This window comes from Python bivittatus, unplaced genomic scaffold, assembly GCF_059951505.1.
Source record: "Python bivittatus isolate LINGU-HERP-01145 unplaced genomic scaffold, Pbiv_v1 ctg000350_np1212, whole genome shotgun sequence".
Lineage (NCBI taxonomy): Eukaryota > Metazoa > Chordata > Lepidosauria > Squamata > Pythonidae > Python > Python bivittatus.
The window spans coordinates 31,240,961-31,254,673 of NW_028277074.1; the positions used below are offsets into that span (position 1 = coordinate 31,240,961).

The 13,713-nt window shown below is 40.0% G+C and overlaps 1 protein-coding gene across 1 annotated transcript in view; it reads right to left on the reverse strand.

The window, feature by feature from the left end:
* Positions 1-13,417, reverse strand: part of PTCHD1 (patched domain containing 1) — a 59,396-nt gene extending 45,979 nt beyond the window's left edge. Inside the window, exon 1 of the mRNA XM_088144820.1 lies at positions 11,303-13,417. Coding sequence (XP_088000946.1) covers positions 11,303-11,731 — 429 coding nt within the window. The 5' untranslated portion in view covers positions 11,732-13,417. The remainder of the gene's footprint in view (positions 1-11,302) is intronic.
* Positions 13,418-13,713: the final 296 nt, after the last annotated feature.

A 13,713-nucleotide genomic window follows, 5' to 3' on the forward strand; every position in this document is an offset into this window, starting at 1 on the left:
GATTCATAGAAGCTTACCTCCTAGGTTTCTATCCATGCTTTATGAGTTTTCCTGAGACCTTCAGAAGCCATGGTAGAACAGAACAAGCAATAGCATGGAGAAGGTAGAAAAGACTGGTGTCAGTGACCCTGTCATCCATTATGGATGACAGTCTCACTGGTGGTGAATTGCTTGGGCTGGCATGGTCACCACTCTGCTTGGCAGTGAGGAAGGGTCTGAGAGTATGCCTACAAATAATCAACTCAACAAGCCAATTTAAAATGTCTAGAAAAATTGGTGGAAAAGAAGGATATAGTATCATCACCAATCATACCTTCACAGGGAGGTTGTTCCATGGTATGCTACAACAGAGAATAGTGTTTCCCTTATTATCAGATTACATTGCTAACAGAAGAGTTCCCTTTGGTATTCTTAATGCAAGGCCTGATAAGTTGAAGAACAGAAACTCTAGTAGATATGTGTGGGTCCCAGGCACTAAAGAAAATATGCATGTTTGTCTGTGCATAATAGGGCTGTGTTATGCTTCAAATTCAAAAAGGTATGCTGCCTGCAACTCCTTAAAACACAGTCATTTCTCAAATGTCTGCCCTCTGCATCTATACAGCACAATCCTGGGAAAAGACAGGAGTTATAGGTACACACCATGGGCTATTTTTTGTCTTCAAATGTCAAATGCTACAGAAACTTAGTTCATGTATGGTAATGTTTGGGTTCTGTGAATGATTTCTAAAAGGAACCAAAAGATTATTAAACAGGACAGAAGCTTAGAGTTGATATTTATACTAGGCATGAGATAACATCCTACCTTCATTGCATAATGCAAAGGAGACTTAAAAATTTACTAGACAGAGTAAGTACCATTTGGATTGGTCAAGGCATCAGTACATTTGGACTGGGAATTAGAAGCCCATAAAGAACATGACTGGCCAGGAATTTGAAATGAGAAATGTTCAGTTTGACAGTTGGCAGTATTAATTAGTTAATGTTGGCAACACCGGGAATGGATCTGTGCCTGAAAGGGCGCTGAACTGAGAACCTGGTTGGAAAAAAAGTGATGAGCCAGAATAGCTGGTAGGAAATAGCAGAGAGTGATGGAGATTGAAGCAGCTGCAGCCCTGCCCAGCCCTGCCCTGTCCTGCCCCAGAAGGCTTCAGCAGGAGGTCTTGCCTTGCTCTATGGGTCGAGGCCAGGGAACAAAAGAGGCTGACTGCAGAGGGAGAGAGCTATTGGCATCAGCTCTTTGGGTTTGTCAAGGGAACAGTATGCATGATCTGAATGTAGTTATTCCTGTTTAAAATAGGAAAGATAATGCCTTTGGGATAAATAATTCCCCTATTAAATATGCTAATTCTGTTCATCTAGAAAGTTTGTTTCTAATGGTAATGTCAAGCCTGTATCTTTGTCCCCAAAGCAGATTACTATGGTTTTCCTGGATTAAGAGGATTTATTTTGGAATCCAAGGCTGATAGACTTTAAAAAACAAACAAACAAACAATCTTAAGGTCTGTCTGGGAACTTAATTAAAAACTGTGCCAGGGAATTCCAGAGTACTAAACTTTATATTTTAATAGAAGGAAAAATAGGAATACTGTACAGGTGGCAGAACTCATGTGAAGTAGCTAGAGGTTAGCTCATGATGTCACCTACTTTACAAGAACCTAATTGTTAAGCACCAGGTTGTCATTAGAAAGCAAATGTATTGTTCATCTTACTATTACCATGTGACTCAGTAAAGGACTATAAAAAAGCAAGAGTGAAAAAGCAAAGAAAAAGTTTCTTCCTATTCTTTCTCTCTGAAAGCACCAAGACAGTGACTGAGTAGCTCCAAACGTTGGGTGACTCTAGGAAGAAGGAAAAAGGTCCACTGAGGTGTTTCCAATAAACTGGAAACTAAGAGGACATAGGGAGCGCAAATCTTGCAGTTCTAAATTAATTCTGCAGTTAAATCTATATCCTAATTCCAAAATTTAAAGTATAGAACTAAGAACTCTGGGATTAAGACCTAGTTGCTATTAATACTATATAACGATGTATATAGAACTATTCTATGGTAATATGAGTAACAGTGAAGAATGAGAAATATTTTCTGTATTTCAAAAACAGCTTGTCAGTCCTCATCCTTTTAGTTTACCTGTACTTGAGCTTTAAATATTTTTGCTTTTGCTTTGAGGTCCTTTGTGCAAAACATTTTGCAGGGAAATATGGTACATTGTTACTCTAAATTATGCTATGTCATTAGACATGTGGCAATAAATAGATCACCATATAAAATTAGTGGTGATGGATTTATTTTGCTCCGGCAGAGTGAGTAATCTGACAAGAATAGAAAAACATTGCCGATATGACAGCCTGACACTTGTGACACTACCGTGGAACTATAAATTCTGCCCTCTAGTTGTTTACAGATTGACTTTGAGGCCAAGGACAAAAAGCAACCTGTGGTTAGAAGAATTAAAGAGGATGCTGTATGTGGGTAGGGTTAAAAACTCTCATGACGGAACCCATTTTTCTTTGCAAAGCCTGAGCCCCCTGGAGCCATGTCATTATATGAGAATTGTTACCAGAAGATTTTAGGTTCTCTCATTAAACAGAAAAATTATCTCCTCAGAGCTTTGAGGGGGAAAATGTTGCAAATGTCAATGGCACACATCCCAGAAGGCAAAATTTAAGAGGCTGTTTCAAAACAAATCTATTTTTGGGGTTCTGCCCTAGTGGTTTGTGAACACCTGAGTGTAAAAAGTGACTGATAAAAAGACAAGAATATATTATAGACAGATTACTTAGATTTTATATGGAGTTTGATGCAGTACAACAAATCCACTGATTATTGTAATAGTGACTTTGCACAAATCCGATTCTGTATGGATACCTAGAATCTGCAATAAAAAATATCCACCCCGCTGCCATAACCAAGGAATTCTCTGCAAGATTACAGCCAATCTTGAAATGAAACATTGTATTTTATTCAGCTGTGTATTTATGTTTGTGGGGTAGGGACTGTTTTAGTAGAAAAAAAGATAAAAAGGACTCCTTGTTTCTCAATGCTACTTCTCTGAAGCTTCTCCCTGCTATGATATGCAGAGCAAAAGGGTTAATGTCTGCTAGTCCATAATCTGAACATTTTCAGCTCTACTGGCATGAATGTATGTTTGGAAAGTGGAAAAACTGAATTAAAGGTGTTTTTCCTTCTCTTTCATCTGTTGAGACTACCTCTACATCCATACAGCTGGACTCTTACAGGTTTATGTTTTTTTTAAAAAAATTCTCTCCTTCTAAACTACAAAGACAGTAGTTTACACACAGCTGGATTTTCTGAATATGTAGATATTACTGCCTTATTTTTGGGTGGCCATGTTTGCTTCTGTTAGGTGCATCACGCCTAGTTATTTTAAATGTTTACAAACATGGATGAGCACAGAATATATGGTAAATGTTAGTAAATTCAGAACTATTGGTAAACAGTGACTATGGTATTACCAAAATGTGACTGTTAGCCTAAACTTGTGACAATTCACAAAATTCATTTAGGTTTGTCAATATTCTTTCATGAATGTTGACCCTTGCCAAATGTGACACAATCTGTAGCATATTGTAAGTCTTCTATACATTAAATGTAGATATGCAGGGCTTGAAGGGTTTTGTAGTTCTTTTATAGCCCAGTAGTCCTAGCCATATATAATCCTATAATTTGCTATATTAGTTAGTACTCTCCAATCTGGTGCCTTCAAATTATGTTTCGTTACAAAATCCAATATCCATTACCCTCATCCAGTGTGACCATTAGTCACATTGTCTGGGAACACAGGCAGCACAATTATATTGTGTCATATTATTGGTCACTAACCATGGCATAGTTGACCCTGAATGGAAGAGTCTAGAGTTTCAATCATTTTTCCAAGTCCAGAGATGCTGGAGTTTGAACTTGGGACTTTCTGCATTCACCAGTTTTCAGTGGGGAAAACAAATAAAATAAGTGGATAAGGCTTAATATATTCATTGCTATTAATCCCCCTGCTTCAAAAGACAAGGAGAAAAGGCAAAAAATCCATCTTATGTTGGCAAAATGACATTGTCACATTTCCTGACATCCTAATGGCCATAAAATATATACAGAAAAAGTGCATTCCTGGCCACAAAACCTTTGCTTTAAACCTTAAAGCAGGGATGAGGAACTTGTTGTCACTGAGATGTTGATAAACTACAACTCCCAAAGTCATTCACTACCGCAGCTGCTAATAGTACTTCAGCAACGTCTGCTAGTCACCAATTTCCATCCCTGTCTGAATTACCAGGTTTTCTGAGGCTTGCCACCTCCTGTGGACATTTATCCAAATCTTAAGATCTACAGAAATTATTCTATGGAAGTTTCCATTAATTCAATTACGGTGAATGGCTACTAGACAGACACATTTTTATTTTGTGGAATCCAGTTGTGGAATGCCCTCAATGCAGCTTAGGTTTTTCATATCTGTTGAAGCTTTTAACATTTTCTTTACAGGATTTAACATTTTAAGATGAAGTTAGTACTTTTAATATATTGTACTTTTAACTGTATCTATTGTATGGTTTTATTCTGTTCTATATTTTATACTGACTATTTTAAAAAGTTCCTGATATTATTTTTGTTCATCAGTGGTATAAATGATGTCCGTGATCCTGCTTCATGAACAGCAGGACAGAAATTTTAATATTATTGCTAATAATAATGAGAAGGAGGAAGATATATAATTCCCAAGAAAAACTTCTAGCAATTTTTCTCTCAGCAAAGGTTCACTGGCTGTATAATATCTTAAGAAATCTGTTCTTATATTGTGAAGTCTCCATGGGTGAAGTGCAATTTATTTATGCCAATTAAGTGTGAAAAAAGATTTTCATCACATATTTATATGCTAGAAAAGGTTGTTACCCAGAGCCGCTTGGGCACATGAATTATTATTTTTTTTTGCTAAAAGTGTTCAATATTCAGGTAGTTAATCACTCTGTATATCTATGCTTTTGAAACTGACACGTTTATATGTTACCAAAAACACAGGAAGTACAGTACATATTGCCAAGCTGTTTTCCTAAAACTTTCTGGTCTATAGCAAGTAGACTGGGATCCAGTTACTATCTAGTAAATATGTGGTAAATATGAATATGAAAAAATGATTCCAAAAATGCTTGGATTATTGTAGGTAAGATTGATTCTAGGTATGAAAAGGTGACTCTGAGGAAGAGAAGGTGACCCATAATTGTAGACAGATTGAATCAACCATCTTAGATGAATGTCTTGAAATGGCAAAAACCAGTTAATTGATTTACTTTTACTGCCAGAGGTGGTTGTAGAATTATCTGTTCATGTGCCAAAATATCTTCACTGACTTGATCCCTATCCGTCTTGATTGAGTGGAGTGCAGCTCTCATCTCCTAGGCAGCAAAATATCTTGGGTCACTCATGAATGCCAGAACCTGCATCCTGCACCAGTTCTCAGATTAGTATTCTGAGGATTATACCTTGAGAATTTAGATTGAATACTACCATCCACCTCTGGTCAAAAGGAGAGACTCCTTTTTTTTTTTCCCCACAAGCTAGAGTGGATCAGGTGAAACACTTTTCAGACTCCCAAAGATTTTGGGATAGCAGAATAATGCTTGCTTCCGGGAAGGAGAAAACATCCAATAAGCTTTTTTCACTTTGTTCACCTCAGCTGTCTCCGTCTTATTTTCCACCTTACCTTGGCCTGAGCTGCAAATGGGGATCCACAACTCAGAATACAGTGGTACCTCGGGATATGAACTTAATCCGTTCCGTGACTCTGGCTGCAACTCGAGTTGGTCTCAAGTCGAGGTAAAGTTTCCCATAGGGTTAAATGTAAATCCGGTTAATCCGTTCCGCCCTCCGAATTTGGTCGCAACCCGAGGCAAATTTCCCCATAGGGTTCAATGTAAATCCAGTTAATCCATTCCGCCCTCCACCCAAATTTGGTCGCAACCCGAGGCAATTTTCTCTTCAGAGCCTTACTCCCGCCAAGCCTGCTCTGCATTTTCTTTGGAGCCATGCTAACACGCACACCAAAAACCTTCGCAAAACACACCACAAGCCTCACTGAACGTCTCCTTGCTACCGCGACCTCACCCACAGGAAGCCGCGACCGCGTGGCAGCAGGAAAAATGGCCGTGGATCCGGTTTGTAAGTCGAGGCGAGTTCGTATCCCGAGGTAAATTTTTCCTGCCGAAGCTGGTCGTAACCTGAAATGTTCGTTAGTAGAGGTGTTCATATCCCGAGGTACCACTGTAATTTTCCCTTTCCCCAACTTATGCTTATTATCATTTGAACTTATAAATTCAATTTTGTCATCTGTGACCAAACATTTATTCCAGCAGCCAGAAATTTGGACCATACTTTTATGGTGAAAAGACCATGAGAATATAACATTCCCTCTGCCCATTTTCCTTTGCTGCAGTCTCCCAAATACCTGTTGAATAAAAGCAGAGACCCTATACTCTTCCTTGTAATAAAAAGATGCTTTGTATGAAGCATGTTCATTATATATTATCTGAGATACCCTAAGAGATTGATCTCAGTGCCCTAACTTCTGTACTCTGAAATTCTAACGTTTTTGGTTTCATAATAAAGTTGGAGATGAGGAAGACAACCCCAACTGCACAACTGCTGTTTTGAGACAAGAAGAGTATGTCCTCACTCAGGAAAAAAAATCTATTATTTTTTTTTAACACAGTCCTCACCCTCAACAACTTTCTCTGGACTAAACTTCGGTTTATTCACTCTGGTATACCAATGTTTTTTCTTCCAAAAAAGGGTTGTTGTATACATGTTTACTCACTTAAATCAAATTGTTTATAACAACATATTGCAGGGGTATACCCTCTTGCCATTCAATAACAAACCACAGCACTTCAGTTTGGGCTTAATGATAATCCATAATTAAACTCCCTTAATCATAAGTTGCGGTGACATTTTACTCAACATACTTAAGTTATACCCATTTCACCATACTTACAGGTTGCTGAATAAGCAACAATTAAAATTAGTTTGGTTTTGTGTGATGTCTGAATACTGTATTGTCTAATGGACTGTCTAAAAATTCTAAAGTTGTGATACTCTTCTTAAAAGCAGCTAAAACGAGTCATAGTGGTAATACACAAGTGTGTAAATAAGCAAAGGAAAACAAAATAAAATACTGCTTTAAAAAGTGAATTTACTGTCACAGTTGGTAAAGAAGCCACCCTATATTTGATGCTGAACTGCTCAGTTTTGCCTCGGTAACTGGGTTCGTGTTCTAATCTTGGTTTTAACCTTTGATGGAAGATCCAAAATCTGCACAATCAATTGAACAGATTCAATAAACCTCCGACAGACAATATGTTTCTTTTCATCCTTCGATAAAGATTTCTGATCCAATGGAGGGATCCTAACAGCAGGTGACTTTGGCATGGCAGGCCAGAATGCCAAAATGCTGGCAGGCCAATTATGGAAATTGATGTTCAACATATCTGAAGACCATCTGGTTGTGCAAACCTGATCCAGGCTTCTTTAAAAAAAAGGCAAGGGGAGAAAATAATTATTTGCTTTTAGCTCCAAAGGAAAACCAGATAAAAACTAGCTAAGTCAGTTGTTCCCCCCACCAAGTCTGTTATATTTTGGTCTATGATCAGCACATATAGCTGATCAAAAATGCAAATTATCTTTCAGAGAAACCAAAAAAATTCCAAGCAGGGTACTAGGAAGCAAATCTGGGGTAAACATTTATAAACCTAATAGATGATAGATAGACAGAGTGAACCCAACATATGAGACAGGAAGTCTGCTAATTGGGCATGGACATCATAACAGGTAATTCCTTTTAAAGTACTGTTACTAAATTGTATCTCTATCTATTTGGGGCAATTATGCTCCCTTTTGTGCTTTGCTGTACAAGCTGGATTATAGGAGAGAAGATGTTAACTTTCTAGCTAGTTAATACCATAAACGCACTTCACTAGCATCCAGTCAAATAAGAAACAAACAAAATTGCCACCTTACCCTTACTGACCATACAATAGTTGTGTCTAATAACAACAACAACAAAGAGCAGCTCCCTGTGTTTCCTGGTCCCTTAATAGTGAAGTTAGAGCTCACTCTAACTTCACTGTTGGTTTGGTTCCATTGGGAAGATACCGCTCAGAAATTTTGTTGAGATTCCAATTTTTATATCGATATATTATTGTGCTAAGCACACACTAATAAGGAGTAGATTCGATTTAACACAATGAGGCTTCTGAGTAAGCATGCACAGTTAGAAATATTGTTGTTCATTAAAAAAACCCAACTGTTTGAACTGTTAGAACAATCCTTTGTCAGGAGAAATGGTAACTTGATAGATTTGGCCAAAGGTTGGTGTCTTTTTTCAGCATTGTGTTTGACAAAAAATGAAATCAGCTGCAAAGGAGTTGCCCCAAAATGTCTGCAAATGAAGATATAAAATGTATCTCAATGTTATATTGCTGTATGGAAATTTAAAAACAAATTAAGCTAACCCAGGCCCCAAAACCAAAATAAATGCCAAAGAATTTCTTCACTTTTGCATCTTCAAACAATTAGCAATATAAATACTTAGAAATATTTAAAAATGAAATCATAAATTAACAGTCAGAATTCCAGAATTGCTCATGGTAGCACTACATTTCCCCACTTGATTTCAGTATTTGATTTGACACTGGAGGATAAGCAGTAGATGTAACATTAGTGTCTGAGATCCACCTTGATCTGGGAGAGCTTTCAATGGCTGATATAGTTTAGCTGCCTGTTTCCATGCATTTTCGCTTCTCTGCCAAGTATGATTCATTACTTCAAAAATAGTTCTGTCTTATGTCCCAAGACCAACACCCATCAACAGGAAACAGATCTGAACCAAAACCATCAGACCAATAGCACAATTTGTCAATCAGATTAAAAACACAATGGCTTTACAGTGGGGAGATGAACTTTTCCTTCTGAAATTTAAAACAGTAGGGGAAAAAAAGCAAGATGTTAGTAACTCCAGATTTTGGTATATCAAATCATCTCTACCTCTTACAGTTGAGATATTCCAGATAAATTCAATTAATTGGTTACACCAGTGGCGCCAATGACAGTTTTTTTGAGATGAGAAGAGATAAAAAAGGGAAAAATGGTTATTGATTGTTGGAGTATATACTAAATATACTAAATATGGAGTGAGCGGCTATATTAAATCTAAATAATAATAATAATAACAACAACAAATATATAGTCAATAAGTTTCTATTTGCATCATCTCCTTTAAAGGATCCCTTTCCTTGTTTCATTGGTGTGCTAATATAATAATAATGTGAAACATTACAAATGTAGCACAACCCTATGCGTGTAATTTGGAAGTAAATCCTACTATGTTCCATGTGGTTACTCTTCAGTTAATGGCTTTAGTTATTATAGCTTTAGTTCATATGTTTCTTCATCCGCGATGTTCTTTTGCTGCACAGTTCAGTATCATATCGCTACAACCTATCAAGAATTGTAATTTTTCTGTCTCTGCTTGCTTAAGCCCCAACCTACGGCATGTTTCAAAGACTTAGCCATACATTTGGCAGAACATGGCACTAGTCCCCCAAAGAAGCAATTAAACCAAGCTTTTGGACAATTAGGGCTACAGAACAAGGAAGAACATTTAATGTGCCTGATGGCCTCAATGATTTCTATAAAGGCTGATGGTATTGAAATGATAATGGTGTATAGTTGACTAATCTCATTAAATTAACAATAACCATTTTAGATTGTGTTCAATATGATACAATTTTCAACTAATCAATTTTCTTTTCAGTAATGAATATTTTTTACTACAATTTTGTCTGAGAAAAGATTCATACACAGTTGTTTATCGCTATAATTGTACTAAGGTTCCTAGAGATAGCACACCAGAAAAAATCAATTTTTACCTTCATCTGCTTGCAAGGGAATGTCTTTCAGGGTGAATATAAGCATTGATATTTCTGAGGGCTTTCTTATTTGACAATTTTTTTCCATGGGAAGGCATTGGTTATATCTGCTATACCAGTGTACGTGTGTGTGTGTGTGTATGCATGTATGTTGGTGTGTATGTATACGAGAGAAATATCAGTAAAGGCTGATATCATGGATTCACTGCAAGTTTTGTTCTGTTTTCTTTCAGATCACCATGAAATGGTTGGCATGTTTTTTTGGTGGAACTGGCAGGACTTTCTATGAATATGTATTTTCTCATTGGAAGACATACTAAAGGTCCAAACATTTATGATTACTTTGCAGTATGTTATTAAAGCTTATCAAAATGTTGTTTAATGCTGAAAAGTAAATGCAGATGATCACAGCCATCCCTCTCTCTCTCTAAATAGATAGATAGATGAAGAGAGATGACTCTATCTATCTATCTATCTATCTATCTATCTATCTATCTATCTATCTATCTATCTATCTATTTCCTTCCCTTTCATAAACTTAATCTTCATCCCATCCATGCATTTTTTTCATGTTTTTATCTCAAACCTGTCCTGAAAAGTATGACAGGGTTGTAAAATAGACAACAAACTAAATATTGACAAAAATATTGCAATAGGCAGGACCTTTTATACAGTTCAGGAACAATCTAGTAAAATTTGCTGCATTATGTTACACAGTAAATATCTACACAAAGAAACAATATAAACAATTTCTTCTGATTAGAAACCTTGTATTTGTGTATGTGAAACTAGCATGTAGCAGTTTTCAAAATGACATGGTTAGAATGCCATGAAATAAATATTTTGGAAATAAAACAGTGCCTGTATTTAACGGCAATTAACTTGCATAGCCATTGTAATGGAAGGATTTGTCTTGAGTAAGTTAAGAGTAACCTACAAGTGTTACCTATCAATGTTGAAGTTTAGGTTGAACTGCAAATTAGCAAAAGAGGTTGTCACTGACTCAACTTGTACAGGAGGGACAAGAGGCAGAGAGAGAGAGACAGAGAGAGAGAGAGAGGGAGGGGAAAAAAATAAAGTACCATTCCTTCATTCACATTTTTTCCCCACCCCCCTCATCAACTCTCAAGAGGAGAGGGAATTTGTATTCTCCTCTGCAACCCATAGTCAACCCAACTGTTGCAGAACTGTGAATTGCAGGTCAGAGCAGAGAACAGCTACCAAAACAGACATACAGTACATTACTGATACTCAACTGATGGAGTTACCTCTACACATTTTTAAGGATCCATATAGAAAGGCGAAGGAAGGATTCCAGAAACGGGGTGGAGAAGAAAGGGGTGACTCATCAGGAACGGCTGGTCCTTACCTTTAAGATCAGATCGGTGTGATGTTGGTCCAGCATGTTCGCCTTGACAAAGGATGTGATGATGACTCTGCCGTATCTCCCTGGGGTCTGCAGGTCGGAATAGAGCCGGTGCTTGGATCGGTTCACCGGGAAGAGGCTATTGACCAGGTTCCTCTCAATCTTGGCCAGGCTGTGTTTGGGGGCCAGCAGGTGTTCAACGCTCTCCTCGATCTGGTACTTGCTGAAACTGGCCCCCAGCAAGATGGAGATGAGCACGGGCGCAGAGGCGAAGAAGACCGGGTGGCTGGCAATGAAGTGGCCGAGTCTGGCGAAAGACGTTCTCAGCCCCCTGTGCAAGACCTGCCGCAACATTCTAGTGCAGAAGCAGCTCAGGAGGGCGAGGTGCGCACGACGGAATCTGAAGCTCTCCCAGAGCCGAGGCAAAACCATCGGGGAGCCCAGGCAGGCGGGAGCTTCCCCTGCGGGCTGAAATTGACCGAGCAGGCAACTCGCCCTCCCCCTTTCGGCGCGGTGGGTGCTAAAGCTCTTTGCCTCCCTCCAGGCTGCCTAAGGGAGTTTCCCGGCGCCTCATTGTCTGACTTTAAACAACAACAGAGATTCCGAAGGGAGAGGGCGGGAAGAAAAAAAAAAAAAGAAAAGAAAGAAAGAAAGAATTGCGGGGGGGGGGAGTAAGGGGAGAGAGGAAGCCAAGATCTTATTGATGGCAACACCTATTTCTTTTCTCCGCTTCTTTTTATGGTGGCAGCTCTTTCTGCCAGATCAAGTGGGTGGGTGAAGACTGTTTATCCAGGAAAGATATGGGGGAATACAGAAGTGAGAGGGAGGAGGGGGGGGGGTCGGCAGACACACTTGCTGACTAACTCAGTTAAGCAGCCCGCACAGAGCAGAGCGGAGAGGGGCAGAGATGGGGAGGGAATAAAATGCAAATCTTGTTTTAAAAATGCCACACATCCAGTCAGCTTTGGGAGCACTGATCTTTCGGAGGCTGGCGATTTCTGTGGCCACCGCTGGCTTGTAGCTCCCGAGGAGACCCGAGGGCTACGGCTGACTACACACCTGCAGAACTGAATGAACGGGCTTCCTCCCCCACCCCTGCCTTTAAACGAGGCCAGGAAAGAGACTCGCCCCTTCCTCAGTCCAAAACCCCGAAGTGGGAGAGAATCGCCGTTTCAAAGCCCTCGCCGCCGCCGCCGCCGCCACTAGGGCTGCTGCCGGGGTTCAGGGTCAGCTTCATTCCCGGCTTTTTCATGACCGTTGTGGAGCTGTACGAGAGCCGGGGGAATGCCCAGGTGGTTCAGACTTGGCGACTAGGCGTAGGAGCGCCTTCTCGCCCCATCTCCCAAGGCTCTTTTCCGGCACGGGAATCTGGAGGGTCGCACTGGATTAATATTAAATAAGGGAACACGACCCCTCCCCGCCCCCCCCCCCAGAATGGGCAACTTAGCTGGAAGTCCCGGTTGCCAACTGCCAATTACCGGTGACCAATCGCCTCCCTAAATCGGAGCTTCCTTGTTCGCTCGGGGCTGTATGGTTTCAAGGGACCTATCCCACAACTGGGATTGCTGTAATTATTACTTTAAAAAACGACCGGATCCTCCTTCAGGTGAGATCCATGTCAGCGCCGGCGGCATGTCCCATCCAAGCGAAAGAGCTGCCCATCAGTGTCGGAAGATCACCCAGGAAAAGGGGGGAGCCGGACACCCAACCGATTCCTGACGCATGGCAAAGTTTTCTAGTCTCACCTTTGAAGCAGTCCCCGAAGAAGCACGTTTGGAAGAGGTGGACTTATCCGCACGCAGGCGAACGTGGCTCCCATTGTTTCCCGACCGGAGAAGCGCAGAGATACAATTTTGTGTATTTCATTGGTTTCAAGCGATGGCTCTTCTTTGTCAACGCATAGCGAGGATTCGGCGGTTTAAATACCAGGGACCAGAAACGTCTCGGCAATGCCGCCAATTCTCCTTCCTCACTTCCCTCCCACTTGCTTCTCTCGCTTGCTCTGTCTGTCTGGCTGCTGCTGCTTTTTTTTCCTCCTCTTTTCGCACTGATTCTGTCTGCCTCGATCTCTCGGTGCGACGCGGCTTCAGTGGTCTTGCTGGTGCGAAACTGTCCAATCTCTAGCCTAAGTGGGCATGTGCGAATGCTTTGCACATGCCCATTAACAAGGTGACGCCGCACAGAAGCCGGTGCCCTTAACCCTTTTCCCGGAGCTTGCCTAAAATCCCCCCTTTTCCCTCCAAGGGAAAAGGTGCTATCAAGCGGACGGAGAATGGAAGCCAGTCTTTGTGCCGATGAGCGCTTGCGCACGCAGGGGTCTAAAACCAATGCAGTAGAAGCGGGGGCTTGAGCATTACGAAAGAAGGAATAATAATAATAATAATAATAATAATAATAATAATAATAATAATAAT